Below are 27,510 nucleotides of genomic sequence, written 5' to 3' on the forward strand. Positions count from 1 at the left end.
CAACCACCCCCACAAGCACCAACAATCATGACCAAGTTGAACACCATCTTCAGCTTTGCCGCCGTCGTCGCTCTGGCATTCGCCACCTTCGACGGTGCCAACGCCGCCAGTCTCCGCACCTTCGACGACGACAGTCTCCTGGGCAGCTTCGATGCCAGCACGGACACTAGCGACAGCGGTGCGGGTGACCGCTTCCTGCTCGAGGTCGAGGGGAGTGAAAGCGCCGACAGTGACGCCGACGGCGAGGGCAGTGAGAGCCTCGACGGCAAGCGTTTCCTCGTCGAGGTCGAAGACAGCGCCAGTGCCGACTCGGACGAGGGTAGCGAAAGTGTCGACGGCAAGCGGTTCCTCGTCGAGGTCGAGGGTAGCGAAAGCGCCGACTCGGACGAGGGCAGTGCAAGTATCGACGGTGACCGCTTTCTCGAGGAAGTCAAGGGTAGCGAGAGTGCCGACTCAGACGAGGGCAGTGCGAGTGTCGATGACGAGCGCTTCCTGGCCGAAGTCGATGTGAAAGGAAGCGCTAGTGACGAGGGCAGCGAGAGCACGGACGGTGGCAGTGTCGACGGTGAGCGCTTCCTGGGTGAGGTGGAGAGTAGTAACAGCGGCAGCGGCGAGCATGAAGAAAGCGCGAGTACTGACGATGACCGTTTCTTGGAGGAGCTCAACGATAGCGAGAGCGACGAAGGCAGTGAGAGCGGTAGCGCATAATATTTATCGGCACAGTCTCCAGCTGACTAGGATCCATTTGTGATACATTCATTTACGGTACGCAAATTCAAACAGTTTCAAAGCGGTCGTTCTGGATGCGTCCTTCCTAAAGAAACGGTGTTGTGAACGCACTATTTTGGTGGTGTTGGGTTTGTGTCTAGTAGATGTAGGGGTTTTATAGCTGGGTTATGTGGGGGCTGCTCGCGTGGATTGGTTTTTGATGGTGTCGAGTTTCCCCGTGGGAACAAACCGTGACCCGATCACCTTCGAGCTTGCATACTGGTTTTCTTGCCTCATAAATTTACAGTTTGTGTATTTCTCTCGAAGAACGGTGCCAAAACCTGTACATATAAGCGCATGAAACGACGACTAGAGTCCCTTTGAGAGTAAGTAAATCAGCGCTGTCGGCGATAGGTAAATGGCCGAACACGATAGCTTCGAGCCCCTTCGAGAGTGTATTTTCAATACAAATTGACGCTTGGCCGGGATGGCACAAAATCTTGTTGCTTTCGTCTAGCCTTGAATCAAGAGGGATTGTGTGGTGGGGTCGTTTCATTCCAGAGCTAGCGCCGGGCAGGCAGTGCCGGCAACCCGCCACTACTGCTTTTATAATCAATGAAGCCGTGCTTCGCCCGGAACAGCTCTGAATTTTAATTTGCGGACCGCACTGCATGCAACAAAGATATATTCTTTCTGTAGTACTGCTATCGTCTCTTCTTTAATAACAGGAAATAGATAGTTTAGTTGTTGCTTCCACTGCCCTACTGCCCTGATCGGATCTAGTACAGTAGTAGAGAACTGCATTGCAATACTAAATGGGAAGTTCGCCTTCACTTTTTATCAGTCACACTCCGAGAGAGCTCTGCTTGAAACTGACACTGTATTACTAGACAAGACTGGACACGCAGATGAGTCTACTACACAAGGAACTATGTCAATAATGCGGACATGTTAGCTCGCGCGGACCGTTCGATGAACCAAAATTGTCCGGGTTATTCGAGAAGACGGAAGAAAAGGAGATATGTGTCGGAAGCTGTATAAAAACAGAAGAGTGGCTGTGACAAGCCTAACTTCAACATTCTCCAACTGCATGTTGCTCAAGAAGGGAGAGATCCGACGGATGTCGCTTTGTAGACAGATAAATCATTTGCCACAGGTATTATCGTTGCTTAGAGGCTATGCAAAAGAGTAGGTATTGTATTTTAATCTAAAATTATTGGGTCAACATAGCAGCATAATATGTACAACAAACAGGCTAATCAAAATAACAGGCCTTAAACACGTGCATTTCTTCAACACAGCTCATATTCAACAGGATACCGCGGTAGCTATCAAATATACGTCCCCCAGTTGGTTCTTGACCTAGGTCGACATATCCAAGCTGGCAGTTCTCGCCTGGACTCTGGATAAAATCCAGAGAATATAATATATTCGCAGCATTTTATCCTATTATGTAGTAGTTCATATAATGACATACAGAACCAATAACCAATCCGAATCGGAAGTGGGCTCAATCCTTGATAACGTTTGTATTTGCGTACCGTAAATGAATGTATCACAAATGGATCCTAGTCAGCTGGAGACTGTGCCGATAAATATTATGCGCTACCGCTCTCACTGCCTTCGTCGCTCTCGCTATCGTTGAGCTCCTCCAAGAAACGGTCATCGTCAGTACTCGCGCTTTCTTCATGCTCGCCACTGCCGCTGTCACTACTCTCCACCTCACCCAGGAAGCGCTCACCGTCGACACTGCCACCGTCCGTGCTCTCGCTGCCCTCGTCACTAGCGCTTCCTTTCACATCGACTTCGGCCAGGAAGCGCTCGTCATCGACACTCGCACTGCCCTCGTCTGAGTCGGCACTCTCGCTACCCTTGACTTCCTCGAGAAAGCGGTCACCGTCGATACTTGCACTGCCCTCGTCCGAGTCGGCGCTTTCGCTACCCTCGACCTCGACGAGGAACCGCTCGCCGTCGACACTTTCGCTACCCTCGTCCGAGTCGGCACTGGCGCTGTCTTCGACCTCGACGAGGAAACGCTTGCCGTCGAGGCTCTCACTGCCCTCGCCGTCGGCGTCACTGTCGGCGCTTTCACTCCCCTCGACCTCGAGCAGGAAGCGGTCACCCGCACCGCTGTCGCTAGTGTCCGTGCTGGCATCGAAGCTGCCCAGGAGACTGTCGTCGTCGAAGGTGCGGAGACTGGCGGCGTTGGCACCGTCGAAGGTGGCGAATGCCAGAGCGACGACGGCGGCAAAGCTGAAGATGGTGTTCAACTTGGTCATGATTGTTGATGCTGGTTTGGTTGAGTGGGTTTGTTTGTGGTTGGCAAATTAAGTTGTGAGTGGGGTGGTAAGTTGACTTTGTTTCACAGCGATTGGATTGGAGACAGGGTATTCCGACCTTGTGCGGTGCACAGTTTCAGTGTACGAGGTGTTCAGCCTTCGCATTTGGTGCGATGGCACACAATGAATTGGAATCCTGTATAACGAGTGCTGATGAAACTTCGCATCACGAGAAGAGGAGCCAGAGTCCTCGACAACTCGAAAATCGGAGGGGGGGGATTCATGGCACTTCGGGATTCAAGACCACTCAGAGCCTGCCGCCCCATTATAGGTCGGCACAGACATCGCATGAGTCCTGGAATAGGTATCATCACTACCATCGAAAATAGCGCTCAACCCGTGGTCAGCTCAATGTCTGTTACTATCGCTGGACCAAAACCACACCTACCAAAAAGTCAAGTAGCCATGATACTGCACCACCAGGGGTAAATAAACCATCTACTTCATACTAGGTGGCTCCATTGAGCGAGTTACTTCGGGAACCATAACTCTGCTACAAACCTACAAATCGGGGACAAGCTCGGTATCACCTTATTCCGCTTTCGTCTACATGTACATGTTCAACGGCTCATTACACATGATATGCCGGTTGTGTGACCAATCTGAAGCGAAACGTTGTTAGCTCTTTCGCATGACAAGCTTGTCGACTAAGCACGGCTATATATACCAGATATCCGGCACCACGCAGAAGTGCTCATGGATCCATAGCAGAGTTCCACCTCGATCACTTTCAATTTTCTCACGGACCGGAACCACCACCGACCGACCTCCTCGACACTCGCGACTCCAACCACCCCCACAAGCACCAACAATCATGACCAAGTTGAACACCATCTTCAGCTTTGCCGCCGTCGTCGCTCTGGCACTCGCCACCTTCGACGGTGCCAACGCCGCCAGTCTCCGCACCTTCGACGACGACAGTCTCCTGGGCAGCTTCGATGCCAGCACGGACACTAGCGACAGCGGTGCGGGTGACCGCTTCCTGCTCGAGGTCGAGGGGAGTGAAAGCGCCGACAGTGACGCCGACGGCGAGGGCAGTGAGAGCCTCGACGGCAAGCGTTTCCTCGTCGAGGTCGAAGACAGCGCCAGTGCTGACTCGGACGAGGGTAGCGAAAGTGTCGACGGCGAGCGGTTCCTCGTCGAGGTCGAGGGTAGCGAAAGCGCCGACTCGGACGAGGGCAGTGCAAGTATCGACGGTGACCGCTTTCTCGAGGAAGTCAAGGGTAGCGAGAGTGCCGACTCAGACGAGGGCAGTGCGAGTGTCGATGACGAGCGCTTCCTGGCCGAAGTCGATGTGAAAGGAAGCGCTAGTGACGAGGGCAGCGAGAGCGCGGACGGTGGCAGTGTCGACGGTGAGCGCTTCCTGGGTGAGGTGGAGAGTAGTGACAGCGGCAGTGGCGAGCATGAAGAAAGCGCGAGTACTGACGATGACCGTTTCTTGGAGGAGCTCAACGATAGCGAGAGCGACGAAGGCAGTGAGAGCGGTAGCGCATAATATTTATCGGCACAGTCTCCAGCTGACTAGGATCCATTTGTGATACATTCATTTACGGTACGCAAATACAAACGTTATCAAGGATTGAGCCCACTTCCGATTCGGATTGGTTATTGGTTCTGTATGTCATTATATGAACTACTACATAATAGGATAAAATGCTGCGAATATATTATATTCTCTGGATTTTATCCAGAGTCCACAGGCGAGAACTGCCAGCTTGGATATGTCGACCTAGGTCAAGAACCAACTGGGGGACGTATATTTGATAGCTACCGCGGTATCCTGTTGAATATGAGCTGTGTTGAAGAAATGCACGTGTTTAAGGCCTGTTATTTTGATTAGCCTGTTTGTTGTACATATTATGCTGCTATGTTGACCCAATAATTTTAGATTAAAATACAATACCTACTCTTTTGCATAGCCTCTAAGCTACGATAATACCTGTGACAAATGATCTATCTGTCTACGCAAGCGACATCCGTCGGATTTTTCTTTCTCGAGCAACATGCAGTTGGAGAATGTTGAAGTTAGGCTTGTCACAGCCACTCTTCTGTTTTTATACAGCTTCCGACACATATCTCCTTTTCTTCCGTCTTCTCGAATAACCCGGACAATTTTGGTTCATCGAACGGTCCGCGCGAGCTAACATGTCCGCATTATTGACATAGTTCCTTGTGTAGTAGACTCATCTGCGTGTCCAGTCTTGTCTAGTAATACAGTGTCAGTTTCAAGCAGAGCTCTCTCGGAGTGTGACTGATAAAAAGTGAAGGCGAACTTCCCATTTAGTATTGCAATGCAGTTCTCTACTACTGTACTAGATCCGATCAGGGCAGTAGGGCAGTGGAAGCAACAACTAAACTATCTATTTCCTGTTATTAAAGAAGAGACGATAGCAGTACTACAGAAAGAATATATCTTTGTTGCATGCAGTGCGGTCCGCAAATTAAAATTCAGAGCTGTTCCGGGCGAAGCACGGCTTCATTGATTATAAAAGCAGTAGTGGCGGGTTGCCGGCACTGCCTGCCCGGCGCTAGCTCTGGAATGAAACGACCCCACCACACAATCCCTCTTGATTCAAGGCTAGACGAAAGCAACAAGATTTTGTGCCATCCCGGCCAAGCGTCAATTTGTATTGAAAATACACTCTCGAAGGGGCTCGAAGCTATCGTGTTCGGCCATTTACCTATCGCCGACAGCGCTGATTTACTTACTCTCAAAGGGACTCTAGTCGTCGTTTCATGCGCTTATATGTACAGGTTTTGGCACCGTTCTTCGAGAGAAATACACAAACTGTAAATTTATGAGGCAAGAAAACCAGTATGCAAGCTCGAAGGTGATCGGGTCACGGTTTGTTCCCACGGGGAAACTCGACACCATCAAAAACCAATCCACGCGAGCAGCCCCCACATAACCCAGCTATAAAACCCCTACATCTACTAGACACAAACCCAACCCCACCAAAATAGTGCGTTCACAACACCGTTTCTTTAGGAAGGACGCATCCAGAACGACCGCTTTGAAACTGTTTGAATTTGCGTACCGTAAATGAATGTATCACAAATGGATCCTAGTCAGCTGGAGACTGTGCCGATAAATATTATGCGCTACCGCTCTCACTGCCTTCGTCGCTCTCGCTATCGTTGAGCTCCTCCAAGAAACGGTCATCGTCAGTACTCGCGCTTTCTTCATGCTCGCCGCTGCCGCTGTCACTACTCTCCACCTCACCCAGGAAGCGCTCACCGTCGACACTGCCACCGTCCGCGCTCTCGCTGCCCTCGTCACTAGCGCTTCCTTTCACATCGACTTCGGCCAGGAAGCGCTCGTCATCGACACTCGCACTGCCCTCGTCTGAGTCGGCACTCTCGCTACCCTTGACTTCCTCGAGAAAGCGGTCACCGTCGATACTTGCACTGCCCTCGTCCGAGTCGGCGCTTTCGCTACCCTCGACCTCGACGAGGAACCGCTCGCCGTCGACACTTTCGCTACCCTCGTCCGAGTCGGCACTGGCGCTGTCTTCGACCTCGACGAGGAAACGCTTGCCGTCGAGGCTCTCACTGCCCTCGCCGTCGGCGTCACTGTCGGCGCTTTCACTCCCCTCGACCTCGAACAGGAAGCGGTCACCCGCACCGCTGTCGCTAGTGTCCGTGCTGGCATCGAAGCTGCCCAGGAGACTGTCGTCGTCGAAGGTGCGGAGACTGGCGGCGTTGGCACCGTCGAAGGTGGCGAGTGCCAGAGCGACGACGGCGGCAAAGCTGAAGATGGTGTTCAACTTGGTCATGATTGTTGGTGCTTGTGGGGGTGGTTGGAGTCGCGAGTGTCGAGGAGGTCGGTCGGTGGTGGTTCCGGTCCGTGAGAAAATTGAAAGTGATCGAGGTGGAACTCTGCTATGGATCCATGAGCACTTCTGCGTGGTGCCGGATATCTGGTATATATAGCCGTGCTTAGTCGACAAGCTTGTCATGCGAAAGAGCTAACAACGTTTCGCTTCAGATTGGTCACACAACCGGCATATCATGTGTAATGAGCCGTTGAACATGTACATGTAGACGAAAGCGGAATAAGGTGATACCGAGCTTGTCCCCGATTTGTAGGTTTGTAGCAGAGTTATGGTTCCCGAAGTAACTCGCTCAATGGAGCCACCTAGTATGAAGTAGATGGTTTATTTACCCCTGGTGGTGCAGTATCATGGCTACTTGACTTTTTGGTAGGTGTGGTTTTGGTCCAGCGATAGTAACAGACATTGAGCTGACCACGGGTTGAGCGCTATTTTCGATGGTAGTGATGATACCTATTCCAGGACTCATGCGATGTCTGTGCCGACCTATAATGGGGCGGCAGGCTCTGAGTGGTCTTGAATCCCGAAGTGCCATGAATCCCCCCCCTCCGATTTTCGAGTTGTCGAGGACTCTGGCTCCTCTTCTCGTGATGCGAAGTTTCATCAGCACTCGTTATACAGGATTCCAATTCATTGTGTGCCATCGCACCAAATGCGAAGGCTGAACACCTCGTACACTGAAACTGTGCACCGCACAAGGTCGGAATACCCTGTCTCCAATCCAATCGCTGTGAAACAAAGTCAACTTACCACCCCACTCACAACTTAATTTGCCAACCACAAACAAACCCACTCAACCAAACCAGCATCAACAATCATGACCAAGTTGAACACCATCTTCAGCTTTGCCGCCGTCGTCGCTCTGGCATTCGCCACCTTCGACGGTGCCAACGCCGCCAGTCTCCGCACCTTCGACGACGACAGTCTCCTGGGCAGCTTCGATGCCAGCACGGACACTAGCGACAGCGGTGCGGGTGACCGCTTCCTGTTCGAGGTCGAGGGGAGTGAAAGCGCCGACAGTGACGCCGACGGCGAGGGCAGTGAGAGCCTCGACGGCAAGCGTTTCCTCGTCGAGGTCGAAGACAGCGCCAGTGCCGACTCGGACGAGGGTAGCGAAAGTGTCGACGGCGAGCGGTTCCTCGTCGAGGTCGAGGGTAGCGAAAGCGCCGACTCGGACGAGGGCAGTGCAAGTATCGACGGTGACCGCTTTCTCGAGGAAGTCAAGGGTAGCGAGAGTGCCGACTCAGACGAGGGCAGTGCGAGTGTCGATGACGAGCGCTTCCTGGCCGAAGTCGATGTGAAAGGAAGCGCTAGTGACGAGGGCAGCGAGAGCGCGGACGGTGGCAGTGTCGACGGTGAGCGCTTCCTGGGTGAGGTGGAGAGTAGTGACAGCGGCAGTGGCGAGCATGAAGAAAGCGCGAGTACTGACGATGACCGTCTCTTGGAGGAGCTCAACGATAGTGAGAGCGACGAAGGCAGTGAGGGGTCGTTGTAAGTACGTAGGTGTTCAATTTGACGTAGTGCAAGCACCTCACTATCATTATAAGTCGTCTTACGAATAGCAGTAACTCAGTTCAAAATCCAAAGCCATTATAGCCCTAGGAGAACTATTACTTCGAAGTATGATAGATATGCTGTAGTTGAACAACACGCCTCCTTGAACTGTCTTTTGATAACACGTTTCAAGCATTCCAAACTTTCAACAAAAGTGAGGTGCACGCCACAACAATGCAAAACGTTCCTCCCAACCTCTCTTCAATGACCTGTGTTCCCGATCGGAATTGCTTAGACCGAGAGGAAAAATACGGGAACAAGGCAGTGATGCATCATATATAGCATCACACCGTTCACCAGAAACTGTGGACAAGGTCTAAATCAAGGAACCTGCGTGGCTGAGCCGTGAATGTGTTCTAAAAACGTAGTGAGTACCTCACCTTCACATTTATCACTTTCGAATTCGCCTCCACCCAACAAGCCTTCAACAACAAGCCTCCCCCCTCCAACCATGGTCAAGTGCAGCTACATCCTCGGGTTTGCAGTGCTGGCTGTCGCATCGTCTTTCGGGAACTTGGTGCGAGCTGAAACAGCAGGCAGCGGCAGTACCGTGAAGGATACTAGCGCCGCGACTGTCAGCCTCTCCAGTTTAGGCAGCGGCAGTGTGTCGAGTCACACCAATTCTGTCACCGCCACCTCCACCTCATCCAGTCTCGCCAACGCAGGCAGTAAAAGTGTCGCCACTGCGACTACCCCAACTGCTACCACTGCTACACCAACCTTGGCACCAGCGTCGACGCAAACTCCGACACCCACGCCGGCAACGTCTCCCACTCCTACTCCAACCCCAACTCGAGTGATCAAGACTGGCCCTCAACCGATTTCCGGCCAGGTGACTCTGGTTCCTGGCTACAATAACTGCGGGGGTGTCGGATTCAACTACACCGTGTACATGCCCGAGGACACATCCACGAGTGCTCTGACCCGGCTTACCTGCGAGGCCGGCTACAGATGCCAGGATGTCGACGGCAGCAACGTGTACACGTGCAATGTGTGGCCCAGCCCAGACCCTGTCGCGTTCTACGGCCAGTGCGGTGGCGGCAACTACGATGGTCAGAGGTTCTGTGCCCCCGGAGCGGTGTGCCAGTACATCAGCCCGAGCTTCTCGCAGTGCCTTCCGACTTACTAAAAGAACACGAGCGCCGCAGCAATAATAGCTGCTAAGCTAGCAGCTATGCATCGCTAAAATCAATATTATCCTACGATTCTCCTTTGAAAGCTCATGGTACACAACTACTTACGGACGGCTCCTATTCAAGATTCGATGTGCAGCAGCACACACGTCATAAAATATGCTGGCTTGAGAAAGTCAGTCCTCGAGAAAAATCTACAACAACAAAAAAACCGGTGGACGTCATGTCGTAAGCAAGTCCCGAGGACAATATTATACCGGAAGGTATGCTACCATCCAGTAGCAGTAGTTGTGGAACACGAAGAGCATTTTTAAGAGGGACAGGATCCTTCGTCTCGCCGGCATCGAACAAGAACATGGAGCGACACCCCTTTGTGCCGCAATTTTGATGCCAAGCGGTGCGAAAATCAAAGTGAGTCGAGCCTAGCGTTTTGAATTGAGCATTTGATGACACTCAGCAATGATGACGACGTGCACCAGTCGATGGGCAGCATTGAAGTTGAGCAAGCTCGACGCGGAAGTGACTACAATGGTACCTAGAGTATGTTAGCGAGGAAACACCAACACTAGCATGCGTAGAGTGCATGTTCATCCACAAATCAAAGGCGACAAACGCAATCCTGGGTACACTTCTACTTACGGACGGCTCCTCATTCATGATTCGAGGTGTAGCAGCACACACGTCATAAAATATGCTGGCTTGAGACTCAGTGGCGTCAGGTTTACTACTACTAGTAAACGATTCTGTTCGATTACGCGAATCAACCATGATTAAGATACCGCCGCCAGCCAAAACGGCTCATTCGATAATTTCATTGCCCCAAGTCACCCACGATCTAATTGGTACCAATGGAGTATTCTTGCTCGCTGCACGAGCGCTCGCCACTATTGGATCCATCTGCTAGAGATCATCATAGTCGCTCTTACTTCCACCAGTTGGGCTTGGTAACAATCTTTGGTACGATCATGACTATTTGACCTGAATGTGCTTGAACTCGTACTAAACTCGTATCAATCTTAGTGTTGGTGTGTGTTTGCGTCACTCAAGCGGAGGCAGCGCAAGCGCTGCAGGTGAGTGATTTTAGAGCATTGACTAATTCCATACAAATTTGCGACTAACATTATGTCAATTGTAGGAAGTCAGTCACTTCAGTAAACCATTCTTCATCACCTGCCTTGACCATTCCATAACGGTGAGAGTACCCTTGAGATCGTGATTTCGAGAACAATGGCACTTACGTTCGATGCCGTGATTTTAGGTATTGGTTCTACCTGCACTGTACATCTTCCACGGAGTCCGTGAGTACAAAGGCGGTGTGCGAACCAACAAGTGGGGAATTGCCGACGTTTTGCAACGGCACTCGGTGCATCCTTTGCGTCAACTGCTGAAGATCGCCGTGATGCTGAACTCCGTCTACCTTATCGCGGACTACATGTGGTTCACCGCATTGGGGATGATTAGCGTCGCGACAGGCACGACTATCAGCAACACGGCCCCGTTCTTCGTGTATCTCTTCTCCATGTGCTTTCTTCACGAGCGTGCAAGTTGGAAGAAACTCTGCGGTGTTCTCGTGTCTTTCGTCGGCGTCACACTTGTAGCTCTTTACCGGAATGGTGCAGTGGAAAGTACCAAGAATACGAGCGTGTTGGCTTGCATCTTGGTACTTATCCAGACCATGATCGTCGCGGGATATGGAGTCGCCTACTGCGTTCTTGTCGGCGAAGAAACAGTGGATGCTTCAACGCTGCTGACTCTCACAGGGATATGCGGATTGATAACCATTCCGGTGTGGGTTGTTGGGAGCTTGTTGTTTGCGGTATGTCCAGTGCAAGCACTGGTGGAGCCGCTGGGGTTGCCGGACACGGAATGGGGCCTCTTCCTGCTTGTTGTGAGTGGAACACTGGCAGGTGTTTTCACCTTGATGCAATCGCTCGCTCTGTGCTGGACGACACCACTCATCACGAGTGTGGGGACGATGACGACAATTCCGCTGTCCTTGATTTGGGACATAACGATCAACCATCGGGTGTTCTCGTGGGAGTGCCTTATTGGTGCGGTGCTGGTCATGACCGGCTTTAGTATCCTGGAATACAGCTCGCCAAAACCCCAAGTCAAAGTGAAGACTGAAGCGACTATCATTTAAGCACAAAAATGAAGGACGAGAGAATTAAGTTTCTTGTGGGCGAAGGATGTAGCAGTAGTTGTTCACCTCAAAGGCGCGTAGTCGGCCAAACCTTATTAACGCGTTCGACTGAACAGTGTCCACCGATAATTTCCCTTTGTAGTGCGTTACTGGAGCTCCTCGTACATATGCTTGAGCTCTGTCTAGAAACTAGTCTTCAGTCTTTCACTTGAAAGATGGCGTAATTAGACCGTCCTTCATCGAGAAAGAGTCCGGGTGGAAGTGCACTTTCTTGACAAATTCAAAGTCACGAAGATGAATCTCCTTTCCAGTAGCTTGCACGTCTTCCAGAACCTCCTTTTGAATGACAGCGTTGCGCACCAGTTGAGCCACCGTAAGGTGTTCCCCCGACAGGCCCTTAGAATGACCCCACGCTTCAGCCGTCTCTGGGTCGGATACAAGAATTGTCACAAGGCAACTCGGCAGTGAGTCGCCGTACACGAAAATGTGGGTACGTATTTGCTCTTGAGGTACACTCCCTCGATCTTCTCTGCAGCCCTGATGGTACACATTTGAATATAGGACGGATGACACCTTGCAAGTATCATGATCGAATCTAATGTCGAATTTCAAAACAGCTTCATTACGAATCAACTCTGTGAGTCTATTTTGTCACAAAGCTCCAGGTAAACCCACTAGTAAATTTACTAAATATATATATTTTTAATGAAATCCCATGATCTACTAAAATAATATGAGACCATTGCACTCGAAATGAATTTCTCCACCACCCTACAGTAAGACACACATACAGCAAGTTCGAGTTTGCACCCTGTCGTCTGACAGCTCTATTGCCTTGGTACATCGCCGCCATGCCGGAATTGCACACGGAGCCAACGGGCCGGCAAGGCAAACCTAATTAACGGTCCAGCAAGATAAGATAGTAAGACAAGAAGCCATGTTATTTTGGCATGTTTCTCATCCTAGCTATCTGATCTAATTGCCTTGGCTATTGGCGGTACCAGTTTTGGCTCCTGTTTTCCTATGGCTTCGCAGTCGGTGTAATGCCGCGCGTGTAATCACTTTGCAAATTGCTTCGACAACTCAAGCTCTCAAGCCCCTTTGGAACAAGTTCTCTACCTAGTTCTCTCAATCAACATGGTGAAGGCATCGACTTTCCTCGTTGCTGCTGTAGTTGCGGCATGCTCCCTCCCCGAAACCGCCTCTGGGCACCAGGAATTCACCCACCGTGTGCTCTCCGCTGATCAACGCACGGTTTTCGTCCAGAACACCCGGCGCGCGCTCCAAGAGTGCAGCAAAACGTCGACGTCACGCAAACTCCAGGAGCGTGCCGTGAACCGACGAACGGAAGCCATCGAGAGGCTGCGTCAAGAGCGTCGCCAGAGACGACTTACAGACCACCATTCATCAGTCAACGTGACAAAAGATACAGCGGCCAGCGCGTTGTTTGACAGTGATGCCACTGCTGTTGTAGAGCCTGAGGTCACACAAGGACCATACTACGTCAGCGGCGAGCTCATCCGTAGCGATATGAAGGACGGCCAGGAAGGCGTCGACATGTACATCGATATTCAAGTCATTGACGTGAGCAACTGCGAACCTGTGAAGGATATGTACGTGGATCTGTGGCATGCCAACGCGACTGGAGTGTACTCGGGCGTGGTGGCCAGCGGTAATGGAAACAGCAACGACCAGACCAACCTCAACACGAATTTCCTTCGCGGCGTAACCCCCACGGATGGTGATGGTGTCGCCCAGATGCTCTCGATCTTCCCTGGTCACTACACTAGCCGCACTACCCACTTGCACTTCATCGGCAACTATGGGGGTAAAGTGCTCGCAAACAACACTTACTCGGGTGCGAATGTTTCTCACGTCGGCCAGTTCTTCTTCGACCAGGACCTCATCACATCGGTGGAGGAGGCGACTCCATATTCGACCAACAAGCAGCCTACGACACTCAACTCTGCCGACACGATTTTCGCTGAAGCCTCCGCCCAAGACTATGACCCCGTCATGACATACGCGCTTTTGGGAAACACGATAAATGATGGTGTGTTCGTGTGGATCTCGGTGGCGGTGGACTTGACGGCCGCGCATGATGTGAAAGCAGTGTCGGCACTTACAGCGGCTGCTGCTGCTACATCGACAACAAGCGCTGCTACTACATCGACAACGAGCGCTGCTACTACATCGACAACGAGCAAGAGTAGCAGTGGAAGTGCCTCGAGTGGAAGTTCTGTCAGCGGAACCAGCGGAAATGCGACCGCCACTACATCGACTACCAACACCAACGCAGCTTCTGACATGTACAAGTTTGGCGGACTTGTCGCCCTCGCTGCTGCATTCGCACCCGCTATCCTGGAACTAGTCGCGAATCTGTAAGTCGCTCAATAGCATTGCACTTCCTATGGAGAAAAAAGATTCATAAGGGCAAGTAACGAATTAATAAATTTGATGACGAAAATCTCGGAAGAAGTTGCTAGCTTTTCAGCACTCAATATGTGCGTCTAGTGGAACCCACAACATCCGTGTAAAGTTAGCTAAAGTAAAATGCAAGACAAGTCCAAACATTGTTTAGTACTACACTCAAACTTTGCTGGGGGATTCACTCCGTTTAGTGGCCGCGACGCCATCGAAGAGTATTTATACAGTGCCGTATAGAGGAAGTTGCATTTTTTTGTTAGGAAAACTGGAACTAATTGCCTGCAACTAACCTCGCTTTAAAACTAAAAGGAAGCTGCTTTTTGAACGACGGACAACTCGGTGTCGGCACACCAAATACAGTTGTAGACCTAATTATTAATGTTATTAATACTCAAATACGGCTCCGATGCAATTGCTCAGTATTTTGGTTGGAACAACGCATTATAGCGTTGGATACGGCTTAGTTTGTGCGTGATGCCCCACGTTCGTTCCGAGACGGAGAAAAAAAGCAAAGGACAACGGGGATCAGGTAGTGAGGGTCGGAATTGTTTATGTAGCTAAGATTACAAGGATCTTCAAATAGGTCACAAAAAAAGCATTCTCGCCCCTGCCGTCTTACCGGACCGCATCGATATACGTAATACTGTACTAGCTAGGTACAAGAGCGTCCAAAGGCGGCTCTTGTTATTCTGTCGTGGGCCTATTATCTTCAGTACCCACTTTCCAATTTGCCTCGACAACAACAAGCTCTCAAGTGAAACGGTGTCCCGGAACACCTCGCCAAGCCAGCCATGGTGAAGACATCAGGTCTCCTCGCTGCTGCATTCATTGCAGCGTCGACTCTCCCCGACTCCGCGTCCGGCCACAAGGATGCAACTCGCCGTGCACTCTCGTCCGACCAACGCAAACTCTACACCCTCAACGCCCAGCGTGGTCTTGAAGAATGCAGCAGCTCCATTTCCGGGCGCCTGCTCCAAGAACGTGCAGCCACCCGTCGTGCTGAAGCTGTGGTGCGCCTTCGCCAGGAGCTCGCTCGGCGTCGCCTTGATGTCAACACGGTCGTGGCCACGGATCACGAGTCCAATAAAACTGTAACCAATGCGACGGCATCTAGTGATCTCTTCGAATCACCGATTTCGGCGGTTCTCGAGCCCGAGGTCACCTACGGACCATACTACGTTCTCGGAGAGCACATCCGCTCGGATATGAGTGAAGATCAGGCCGGGGTCAAGATGATCGTCGACGTCCAAGTGGTGGACGTGAGCACCTGCCAGCCAGTGAAGGACATGTACGTGGACTTCTGGCACGCGAACGCTACTGGTGTGTACTCCGGTGTGGTAGCTGATGGGAACGGAGATAGCACGGATACGTCGAACCTCAACGCGACCTTCTTGCGCGGCGTGACCCCAACGGACGACAATGGTGTCGCACAAATGACCTCCATCTTCCCGGGCCACTACAGCGGACGAGCCACGCACCTGCACTTCATCGGCAACTACAACGGCACAAAGCAGGACAACGGCACGTACTCGGGTGGCCATATCGCCCACGTCGGTCAATTTTTCTTTGACAAGGCTCTCATCGATGAAGTGGAAGCTACCACCCCGTACTCGACAAACACTCAAAGCTTCACTGACAACGCGGTCGACACGTGGCTCACTGCTGCTGCAGAGGACGGTTATGATCCGATCATGAACTACGCTTACCTGGGTGACTCAGTGAGTGACGGCGTATTCGTGTGGATCTCGCTGGCGGTGAACATGTCGGCTGCGCAGGAAGTGCAGGAGGCTGCAACCCTCACCGCTAATGGTGGTGTCGCAGCCAGCACCTCGGTCCTCGGCGGCGGTGGTGGCAGCGGTTTCGGTGGTGGCAGCGGCTTCGGTGGTGGCAGCGGCTTCGGTGGATCGAAACCGGGCGGCAGCTTTCCTGGCGCCCCTCCTTCCAGTTCTTCCAGTTCATCCACCGGTGCACCGACATCCATTGCGTCGAGCAGCGGGGGTACCACCACTGCCACCACTACCACCAATACCTCCACGACCACCAATACCACCACTACCAGCACTTCTACCGGCACTGCGTCGAGTGCGTCCTCCATCACCTCCGGATCGTTCGCGATTGCAGTGGTGACGCTGTCCGCGTGCGCATCGCTTGTCCTGGGTATGCTTTAAGATTTAAGCGGGACAAGAATCCGTGCGTCGTAGCTGGACGCATATCGATTCAATCTTTTCAATGAAGTAAACTAAATTCAATAAATGAACTTTGGATTAAGATAACACCGCTCTGGGCAGCATGAAGGCATTGTTTGCCGAGCTTCCTTGGCTTATCTGCTCGGTAGGACTCGCGCCATGTCACAGAAAAAAAAAAAGATGTCTGCCCTTGGGATGATAGGTCCTCATTCTTCAATTTGTCAGGATCCAAGCACCCCCGACCTTCCAGACTTACTATGGGGTGATCTCCTGGTGAAGTAGCGGACACTCGTCTATCGCATTAAGACCATACAAACGAAAACCCACAATCGAGTAACCAAGACCTAGTTGATGACCCGGATGCTGAACCTTTGAAGGTGGTGGATTCCGCAAAAGGTCTGCCAGCGAACCAGCGGAAGTGCGACCACCACTACATCGACTACTACCACCAACACAGCTTCTGACATGTACAAGTTTGGCGGACTTGTCGCCATCGCTGCTCCATTCGCACCCGCTATCCTGGAACTAGTCGCGAATCTGTATGTCGCTCAATGGCATTGCACTTCCTATGGAGAAAAAAGATTCATAAGGGCAAGTAACGAATTAAATTTGATGACGAAAATCTTGGAAGAAGTTGCTAGCTTTTCAGCACTCAATATGTGCGTCTAATGGAACCCACAACATCCGTGTAGAGTTAGCTAAAATAAAATGCAAGACAAGTCCAAACATTGTTTAGTACTACACTCAAACTTTGCTGGGGGATTCACTCCGTTTAGTGGCCGCGACGCCATCGAAGAGTATTTATACAGTGCCGTATAGAGGAAGTTGCATTTTTTTGTTAGGAAAACTGGAACTAATTGCCTGCAACTAACCTCGCTTTAAAACTAAAAGGAAGCTGCTTTTTGAACGACGGACAACTCGGTGTCGGCACACCAAATACAGTTGTAGACCTAATTATTAATGTTATTAATACTCAAATACGGCTCCGATGCAATTGCTCAGTATTTTGGTTGGAACAACGCATTATAGCGTTGGATACGGCTTAGTTTGTGCGTGATGCCCCACGTTCGTTCCGAGACGGAGAAAAAAAGCAAAGGACAACGGGGATCAGGTAGTGAGGGTCGGAATTGTTTATGTAGCTAAGATTACGAGGATCTTCAAATAGGTCACAAAAAAGCATTCTCGCCCCTGCCGTCTTACCGGACCGCATCGATATACGTAATACTGTACTAGCTAGGTACAAGAGCGTCCAAAGGCGGCTCTTGTTATTCTGTCGTGGGCCTATTATCTTCAGTACCCACTTTCCAATTTGCCTCGACAACAACAAGCTCTCAAGTGAAACGGTGTCCCGGAACACCTCGCCAAGCCAGCCATGGTGAAGACATCAGGTCTCCTCGCTGCTGCATTCATTGCAGCGTCGACTCTCCCCGACTCCGCGTCCGGCCACAAGGATGCAACTCGCCGTGCACTCTCGTCCGACCAACGCAAACTCTACACCCTCAACGCCCAGCGTGGTCTTGAAGAATGCAGCAGCTCCATTTCCGGGCGCCTGCTCCAAGAACGTGCAGCCACCCGTCGTGCTGAAGCTGTGGTGCGCCTTCGCCAGGAGCTCGCTCGGCGTCGCCTTGATGTCAACACGGTCGTGGCCACGGATCACGAGTCCAATAAAACTGTAACCAATGCGACGGCATCTAGTGATCTCTTCGAATCACCGATTTCGGCGGTTCTCGAGCCCGAGGTCACCTACGGACCATACTACGTTCTCGGAGAGCACATCCGCTCGGATATGAGTGAAGATCAGGCCGGGGTCAAGATGATCGTCGACGTCCAAGTGGTGGACGTGAGCACCTGCCAGCCAGTGAAGGACATGTACGTGGACTTCTGGCACGCGAACGCTACTGGTGTGTACTCCGGTGTGGTAGCTGATGGGAACGGAGATAGCACGGATACGTCGAACCTCAACGCGACCTTCTTGCGCGGCGTGACCCCAACGGACGACAATGGTGTCGCACAAATGACCTCCATCTTCCCGGGCCACTACAGCGGACGAGCCACGCACCTGCACTTCATCGGCAACTACAACGGCACAAAGCAGGACAACGGCACGTACTCGGGTGGCCATATCGCCCACGTCGGTCAATTTTTCTTTGACAAGGCTCTCATCGATGAAGTGGAAGCTACCACCCCGTACTCGACAAACACTCAAAGCTTCACTGACAACGCGGTCGACACGTGGCTCACTGCTGCTGCAGAGGACGGTTATGATCCGATCATGAACTACGCTTACCTGGGTGACTCAGTGAGTGACGGCGTATTCGTGTGGATCTCACTGGCGGTGAACATGTCGGCTGCGCAGGAAGTGCAGGAGGCTGCAACCCTCACCGCTAATGGTGGTGTCGCAGCCAGCACCTCGGTCCTCGGCGGCGGTGGTGGCAGCGGTTTCGGTGGTGGCAGCGGCTTCGGTGGTGGCAGCGGCTTCGGTGGATCGAAACCGGGCGGCAGCTTTCCTGGCGCCCCTCCTTCCAGTTCTTCCAGTTCATCCACCGGTGCACCGACATCCACTGCGTCGAGCAGCGGGGGTACCACCACTGCCACCACTACCACCAATACCTCCACGACCACCAATACCACCAATACCACCACTACCAGCACTTCTACCGGCACTGCGTCGAGTGCGTCCTCCATCACCTCCGGATCGTTCGCGATTGCAGTGGTGACGCTGTCCGCGTGCGCATCGCTTGTCCTGGGTATGCTTTAAGATTTAAGCGGGACAAGAATCCGTGCGTCGTAGCTGGACGCATATCGATTCAATCTTTTCAATGAAGTAAACTAAATTCAATAAATGAACTTTGGATTAAGATAACACCGCTCTGGGCAGCATGAAGGCATTGTTTGCCGAGCTTCCTTGGCTTATCTGCTCGGTAGGACTCGCGCCATGTCACAGAAAAAAAAAAAGATGTCTGCCCTTGGGATGATAGGTCCTCATTCTTCAATTTGTCAGGATCCAAGCACCCCCGACCTTCCAGACTTACTATGGGGTGATCTCCTGGTGAAGTAGCGGACACTCGTCTATCGCATTAAGACCATACAAACGAAAACCCACAATCGAGTAACCAAGACCTAGTTGATGACCCGGATGCTGAACCTTTGAAGGTGGTGGATTCCGCAAAAGGTCTGCCAGCGAACCAGCGGAAGTGCGACCACCACTACATCGACTACTACCACCAACACAGCTTCTGACATGTACAAGTTTGGCGGACTTGTCGCCATCGCTGCTCCATTCGCACCCGCTATCCTGGAACTAGTCGCGAATCTGTATGTCGCTCAATGGCATTGCACTTCCTATGGAGAAAAAAGATTCATAAGGGCAAGTAACGAATTAAATTTGATGACGAAAATCTCGGAAGAAGTCGCTAGCTTTTCAGCACTCAATATGTGCGTCTAATGGAACCCACAACATCCGTGTAAAGTTAGCTAAAGTAAAATGCAAGACAAGTCCAAACATTGTTTAGTACTACACTCAAACTTTGCTGGGGGATTCACTCCGTTTAGTGGCCGCGACGCCATCGAAGAGTATTTATACAGTGCCGTATAGAGGAAGTTGCATTTTTTTGTTAGGAAAACTGGAACTAATTGCCTGCAACTAACCTCGCTTTAAAACTAAAAGGAAGCTGCTTTTTGAACGACGGACAACTCGGTGTCGGCACACCAAATACAGTTGTAGACCTAATTATTAATGTTATTAATACTCAAATACGGCTCCGATGCAATTGCTCAGTATTTTGGTTGGAACAACGCATTATAGCGTTGGATACGGCTTAGTTTGTGCGTGATGCCCCACGTTCGTTCCGAGACGGAGAAAAAAAGCAAAGGACAACGGGGATCAGGTAGTGAGGGTCGGAATTGTTTATGTAGCTAAGATTACAAGGATCTTCAAATAGGTCACAAAAAAAGCATTCTCGCCCCTGCCGTCTTACCGGACCGCATCGATATACGTAATACTGTACTAGCTAGGTACAAGAGCGTCCAAAGGCGGCTCTTGTTATTCTGTCGTGGGCCTATTATCTTCAGTACCCACTTTCCAATTTGCCTCGACAACAACAAGCTCTCAAGTGAAACGGTGTCCCGGAACACCTCGCCAAGCCAGCCATGGTGAAGACATCAGGTCTCCTCGCTGCTGCATTCATTGCAGCGTCGACTCTCCCCGACTCCGCGTCCGGCCACAAGGATGCAACTCGCCGTGCACTCTCGTCCGACCAACGCAAACTCTACACCCTCAACGCCCAGCGTGGTCTTGAAGAATGCAGCAGCTCCATTTCCGGGCGCCTGCTCCAAGAACGTGCAGCCACCCGTCGTGCTGAAGCTGTGGTGCGCCTTCGCCAGGAGCTCGCTCGGCGTCGCCTTGATGTCAACACGGTCGTGGCCACGGATCACGAGTCCAATAAAACTGTAACCAATGCGACGGCATCTAGTGATCTCTTCGAATCACCGATTTCGGCGGTTCTCGAGCCCGAGGTCACCTACGGACCATACTACGTTCTCGGAGAGCACATCCGCTCGGATATGAGTGAAGATCAGGCCGGGGTCAAGATGATCGTCGACGTCCAAGTGGTGGACGTGAGCACCTGCCAGCCAGTGAAGGACATGTACGTGGACTTCTGGCACGCGAACGCTACTGGTGTGTACTCCGGTGTGGTAGCTGATGGGAACGGAGATAGCACGGATACGTCGAACCTCAACGCGACCTTCTTGCGCGGCGTGACCCCAACGGACGACAATGGTGTCGCACAAATGACCTCCATCTTCCCGGGCCACTACAGCGGACGAGCCACGCACCTGCACTTCATCGGCAACTACAACGGCACAAAGCAGGACAACGGCACGTACTCGGGTGGCCATATCGCCCACGTCGGTCAATTTTTCTTTGACAAGGCTCTCATCGATGAAGTGGAAGCTACCACCCCGTACTCGACAAACACTCAAAGCTTCACTGACAACGCGGTCGACACGTGGCTCACTGCTGCTGCAGAGGACGGTTATGATCCGATCATGAACTACGCTTACCTGGGTGACTCAGTGAGTGACGGCGTATTCGTGTGGATCTCGCTGGCGGTGAACATGTCGGCTGCGCAGGAAGTGCAGGAGGCTGCAACCCTCACCGCTAATGGTGGTGTCGCAGCCAGCACCTCGGTCCTCGGCGGCGGTGGTGGCAGCGGTTTCGGTGGTGGCAGCGGCTTCGGTGGTGGCAGCGGCTTCGGTGGATCGAAACCGGGCGGCAGCTTTCCTGGCGCCCCTCCTTCCAGTTCTTCCAGTTCATCCACCGGTGCACCGACATCCATTGCGTCGAGCAGCGGGGGTACCACCACTGCCACCACTACCACCAATACCTCCACGACCACCAATACCACCACTACCAGCACTTCTACCGGCACTGCGTCGAGTGCGTCCTCCATCACCTCCGGATCGTTCGCGATTGCAGTGGTGACGCTGTCCGCGTGCGCATCGCTTGTCCTGGGTATGCTTTAAGATTTAAGCGGGACAAGAATCCGTGCGTCGTAGCTGGGCGCATATCGATTCAATCTTTTCAATGATGTAAACTAAATTCAATAAATGAACTTTGGATTAAGATAACACCGCTCTGGGCAGCATGAAGGCATTGTTTTGCCGAGCTTCCTTGGCTTATCTGCTCGGTAGGACTCGCACCATGTCACAGAAGAAAACAAGATGTCTGCCCTAGGGATGATAGGTCCTCATTCTTCAATTTGCCAGGATCCAAGCACCCCCGACTTTCCAGACTTACTATGGGGTGATCTCCTGGTGAAGTGGCGGACACTCGTCTATCGCATTAAGACCATACAAACGAAAACCCAGAATCGAGTAACCAAGACCTAGTTGATGACCCGGATGCTGAACCTTTGAAGGTGGTGGATTCCGCAAAAGTTCTGCCAGCGAACCAGCGGAAATGCGACCACCACTACCTCGACTACTACCACCAACACAACTTCTGACATGTACAAGTTTGGCGGACTTGTCGCCCTCGCTGCTGCATTCGCACCCGCTATCCTGGAACTAGTCGCGAATCTGTATGTCGCTCAATGGCATTGCACTTCCTATGGAGAAAATAGATTCATAAGGGCAAGTAACGAATTAAATTTGATGACGAAAATCTTGGAAGAAGTTGCTAGCTTTTCAGCACTCAATATGTGCGTCTAATGGAACCCACAACATCCGTGTAGAGTTAGCTAAAATAAAATGCAAGACAAGTCCAAACATTGTTTAGTACTACACTCAAACTTTGCTGGGGGATTCAGCAGTATAGAGGAAGTTGCATTTTTTTGTTAGGAAAACTGGAACTAATTGCCTGCAACTAACCTCGCTTTAAAACTAAAAGGAAGCTGCTTTTTGAACGACGGACAACTCGGTGTTGACAAATACAGTTGTAGACCTAATTATTAATATTAATAATACTCAAATACGGCTCCGATGCAATTGCTCAGTATTTTGGTTGGAACAACACATTATAGCGTTGATACGGCTTAGTTTGTGCGTGATGCCCCACGTTCGTTCCGAGACGGAGAAAAAAAGCAAAGGACAACCGGGGTCAGGTAGTGAGGGTCGGAATTGTTTATGTAGCTAAGATTACAAGGATCTTCAAATAGGTCACAAAAAAAGCATTCTCGCCCCTGCCGTCTTACCGGACCGCATCGATATACGTAATACTGTACTAGCTAGGTACAAGAGCGTCCAAAGGCGGCTCTTGTTATTCTGTCGTGGGCCTATTATCTTCAGTACCCACTTTCCAATTTGCCTCGACAACAACAAGCTCTCAAGTGAAACGGTGTCCCGGAACACCTCGCCAAGCCAGCCATGGTGAAGACATCAGGTCTCCTCGCTGCTGCATTCATTGCAGCGTCGACTCTCCCCGACTCCGCGTCCGGCCACAAGGATGCAACTCGCCGTGCACTCTCGTCCGACCAACGCAAACTCTACACCCTCAACGCCCAGCGTGGTCTTGAAGAATGCAGCAGCTCCATTTCCGGGCGCCTGCTCCAAGAACGTGCAGCCACCCGTCGTGCTGAAGCTGTGGTGCGCCTTCGCCAGGAGCTCGCTCGGCGTCGCCTTGATGTCAACACGGTCGTGGCCACGGATCACGAGTCCAATAAAACTGTAACCAATGCGACGGCATCTAGTGATCTCTTCGAATCACCGATTTCGGCGGTTCTCGAGCCCGAGGTCACCTACGGACCATACTACGTTCTCGGAGAGCACATCCGCTCGGATATGAGTGAAGATCAGGCCGGGGTCAAGATGATCGTCGACGTCCAAGTGGTGGACGTGAGCACCTGCCAGCCAGTGAAGGACATGTACGTGGACTTCTGGCACGCGAACGCTACTGGTGTGTACTCCGGTGTGGTAGCTGATGGGAACGGAGATAGCACGGATACGTCGAACCTCAACGCGACCTTCTTGCGCGGCGTGACCCCAACGGACGACAATGGTGTCGCACAAATGACCTCCATCTTCCCGGGCCACTACAGCGGACGAGCCACGCACCTGCACTTCATCGGCAACTACAACGGCACAAAGCAGGACAACGGCACGTACTCGGGTGGCCATATCGCCCACGTCGGTCAATTTTTCTTTGACAAGGCTCTCATCGATGAAGTGGAAGCTACCACCCCGTACTCGACAAACACTCAAAGCTTCACTGACAACGCGGTCGACACGTGGCTCACTGCTGCTGCAGAGGACGGTTATGATCCGATCATGAACTACGCTTACCTGGGTGACTCAGTGAGTGACGGCGTATTCGTGTGGATCTCGCTGGCGGTGAACATGTCGGCTGCGCAGGAAGTGCAGGAGGCTGCAACCCTCACCGCTAATGGTGGTGTCGCAGCCAGCACCTCGGTCCTCGGCGGCGGTGGTGGCAGCGGTTTCGGTGGTGGCAGCGGCTTCGGTGGTGGCAGCGGCTTCGGTGGATCGAAACTGGGCGGCAGCTTTCCTGGCGCCCCTCCTTCCAGTTCTTCCAGTTCATCCACCGGTGCACCGACATCCACTGCGTCGAGCAGCGGGGGTACCACCACTGCCACCACTACCACCAATACCTCCACGACCACCAATACCACCACTACCACCACTACCAGCACTTCTACCGGCACTGCGTCGAGTGCGTCCTCCATCACCTCCGGATCGTTCGCGATTGCAGTGGTGACGCTGTCCGCGTGCGCATCGCTTGTCCTGGGTATGCTTTAAGATTTAAGCGGGACAAGAATCCGTGCGTCGTAGCTGGACGCATATCGATTCAATCTTTTCAATGAAGTAAACTAAATTCAATAAATGAACTTTGGATTAAGATAACACCGCTCTGGGCAGCATGAAGGCATTGTTTGCCGAGCTTCCTTGGCTTATCTGCTCGGTAGGACTCGCGCCATGTCACAGAAAAAAAAAAAGATGTCTGCCCTTGGGATGATAGGTCCTCATTCTTCAATTTGCCAGGATCCAAGCACCCCCGACTTTCCAGACTTACTATGGGGTGATCTCCTGGTGAAGTGGCGGACACTCGCCTATCGCATTAAGACCATACAAACGAAAACCCAGAATCGAGTAACCAAGACCTAGTTGATGACCCGGATGCTGAACCTTTGAAGGTGGTGGATTCCGCAAAAGTTCTGCCAGCGAACCAGCGGAAATGCGACCACCACTACCTCGACTACTACCACCAACACAACTTCTGACATGTACAAGTTTGGCGGACTTGTCGCCCTCGCTGCTGCATTCGCACCCGCTATCCTGGAACTAGTCGCGAATCTGTATGTCGCTCAATGGCATTGCACTTCCTATGGAGAAAAAAGATTCATAAGGGCAAGTAACGAATTAAATTTGATGACGAAAATCTTGGAAGAAGTTGCTAGCTTTTCAGCACTCAATATGTGCGTCTAATGGAACCCATAACATCCGTGTAGAGTTAGCTAAAATAAAATGCAAGACAAGTCCAAACATTGATTAGTACTACACTCAAACTTTGCTGGGGGATTCACTCCGTTTAGTGGCCGCGACGCCATCGAAGAGTATTTATACAGTGCCGTATAGAGGAAGTTGCATTTTTGGTTAGGAAAACTAGAACTAAATGACTATTACAATTACAAGTTCCACGGGACACGTTGAAATTGTACGAATGCTGGTTGCTAATGGCGCATCCGTTGAAATGCCTGATTTTGCACATAATATCCCCATGATGGTTGCGGCTGCAGAAGGTCACGCAGCCGTCGTGGCGCTCTTGTTGGAAAGAGGTGCTTGCTGTAACGTCACGAACTTGAATATGTGGCCACCTCTAATGAAAGCCAACCGGGAGGCTAACGTGGACGCGGTTGCCGTTCTGTTTAATCAAAAGCGGTGCATTTATTGACTTTACAGACGAAAATGGATAATGCCTAGTTCAGTGCAGCTCAGTTTGGCAAGTATGACTTTGGCGAACTCAACATGGCGCATCAATTGATCTATGCAATAACGCAGGCTGAACCCCCCTGACGAAGGCTGTACATAGAGCAACGGTATCATTCCGTCGTGGAGATTTTATGGAGAGCAGGGCCTCAGTTAACTTGAGGCGATCCAACGGAGAACAAGAGAGGTGCCTGACGAACCACCAACTCCTAACGCCTCTGATGCGAGCAGCTGGGAATGGGACAACGCAGCTTGTTGCTTTGCTTCTGAAGAAAAGGGCAACTATCGACATGCAAGGGCCGAATGGGAACTCTGCGTTGGAGCTTGCCAGTGCTTATGGCCATCTCGATGTTGTTACGTTGCTGGTGGAAAGAGGCGCTCTCATTGACCTAGCAGATGGTGAAGGGGATACCGCACTGATTTGTGCAGCGGAAACTGGCCACGTTTCGGTTGTGAGGTTTCTTAGTGGAATATGGAGGGTCAGTCGGCTGCATTAATCATGTGGTCGAAACAGCGCTCACCAAGGCTTTGGGTAACGATCATCCGGACGTGGTACCTGTACTCCTACCAGAATAATCGACCAAGCAGCTTCTCTCTGGGGTGGGTGGGGGGCTCGTTGCTTTATCCACCATCTATGGGTGGAACTCATTGCGAAGCGGAAGTAGCCTTAGCTTAAAACTGTTTCCCCTCAAACTTGCCTGCCATTAGCTGATACGATCTTGCTCCTATCACTACTTCTTCCCGCCATCGTCCTTCCCGAAAACGTACTCCTCGATCCTGTGCACCAGCCACATGACATTATGCGGCGTGCTCACGACCTGCTTCTCCATTTGCTCCGTTAGACGTCGGCACGAGTCCACGTAGCGGTCACTGATCCCGTCCAGCCGACGCTCCCAGAACTTGTACATGGCGTTCACCGAGTACTTGGCCTTCTCCACAGCTCGGTCTTTCACCTCGGCCATTGTGATTGATGCCGGGACAACCGCTGGACCACGCGGTGTCTTCAGTCCACGCACCACCTCGTTCTCCACGAGAGCCTGGCCGTCGTCTGTCGCCTCGCCATCATTAAAGTCGAACAAGTCCTCGTCCCCCTGGTCGTCCACCAAATCGTCGCCGTCATCGGCGTCGTTCCCGTCCTGCAGGTCTCCTCTGTTGCCCGCGTTCTTCTGCAGCTCGCGCTTGATGCGCTTGCGGTCCTCGATCTGTTTCATGAGCTCGTCGTTGTCGGTGTGGACGGCGATGACGCCAATACCCTTGACGTACGGTAGGTGTTTGCCCTCCTCCATCCACTCGGGCGAATACACCGATAGTCCGACGCCCATAAAGGTGAAGTCTTCCTTCCTGGGGTGAGCTGCATCAATTCGCCATAATTTCATCAAAACTCGGTCAATTTTTTTCGTTCCAGCGCGCAAGCAAAGCTGAAATACTCGTTCTCACCTGCGCGTTCCCTCATTTCCTGAAGGCGCTCGCGACTGGTGCTGAAATCCACTTGAATGCCCTTGCACTCGGGTCCTTGGCGCTCTCTCCACATGGCTCTAAATGATTGTAGCATTTTGAACATTATTATAGCTCTGAATACGGTTTTGGCATGACCTGTGGGTCGAAATGGAGCGGGAAACCGCCTACTTGGTGTACACACTGATGCCCACGCAGTAGCTGCACGGCACCTCGTCGTCATGGCCGGCGGGAGCCGCAGCGCTGTCGCCTCCGCGGCGCTCGGGCGGCACTGGAGGCATAGTGACCGTT

The 27,510-nt window shown here is 51.9% G+C and overlaps 1 protein-coding gene across 1 annotated transcript; it reads right to left on the reverse strand.

Annotated features, from left to right (window-relative positions):
- Positions 1 to 26,495: 26,495 nt before the first annotated feature.
- On the reverse strand, positions 26,496 to 27,500 carry IUM83_02182 (ABC transporter F family member 3; the record flags this gene model as incomplete). The annotated part of the gene is made up of 3 exons (XM_067926083.1): positions 26,496 to 27,115; positions 27,202 to 27,299; positions 27,391 to 27,500. 3 exons carry the CDS (start codon positions 27,498 to 27,500, stop codon positions 26,496 to 26,498), a joined length of 828 nt encoding a protein of 275 aa, XP_067801006.1.
- Between the last annotated feature and the right edge of the window lie 10 nt (positions 27,501 to 27,510).

The sequence above is a fragment of the Phytophthora cinnamomi genome (genome assembly GCF_018691715.1).
Source record: "Phytophthora cinnamomi strain GKB4 chromosome Unknown Contig0, whole genome shotgun sequence".
NCBI classification, from domain to species: domain Eukaryota; phylum Oomycota; class Peronosporomycetes; order Peronosporales; family Peronosporaceae; genus Phytophthora; species Phytophthora cinnamomi.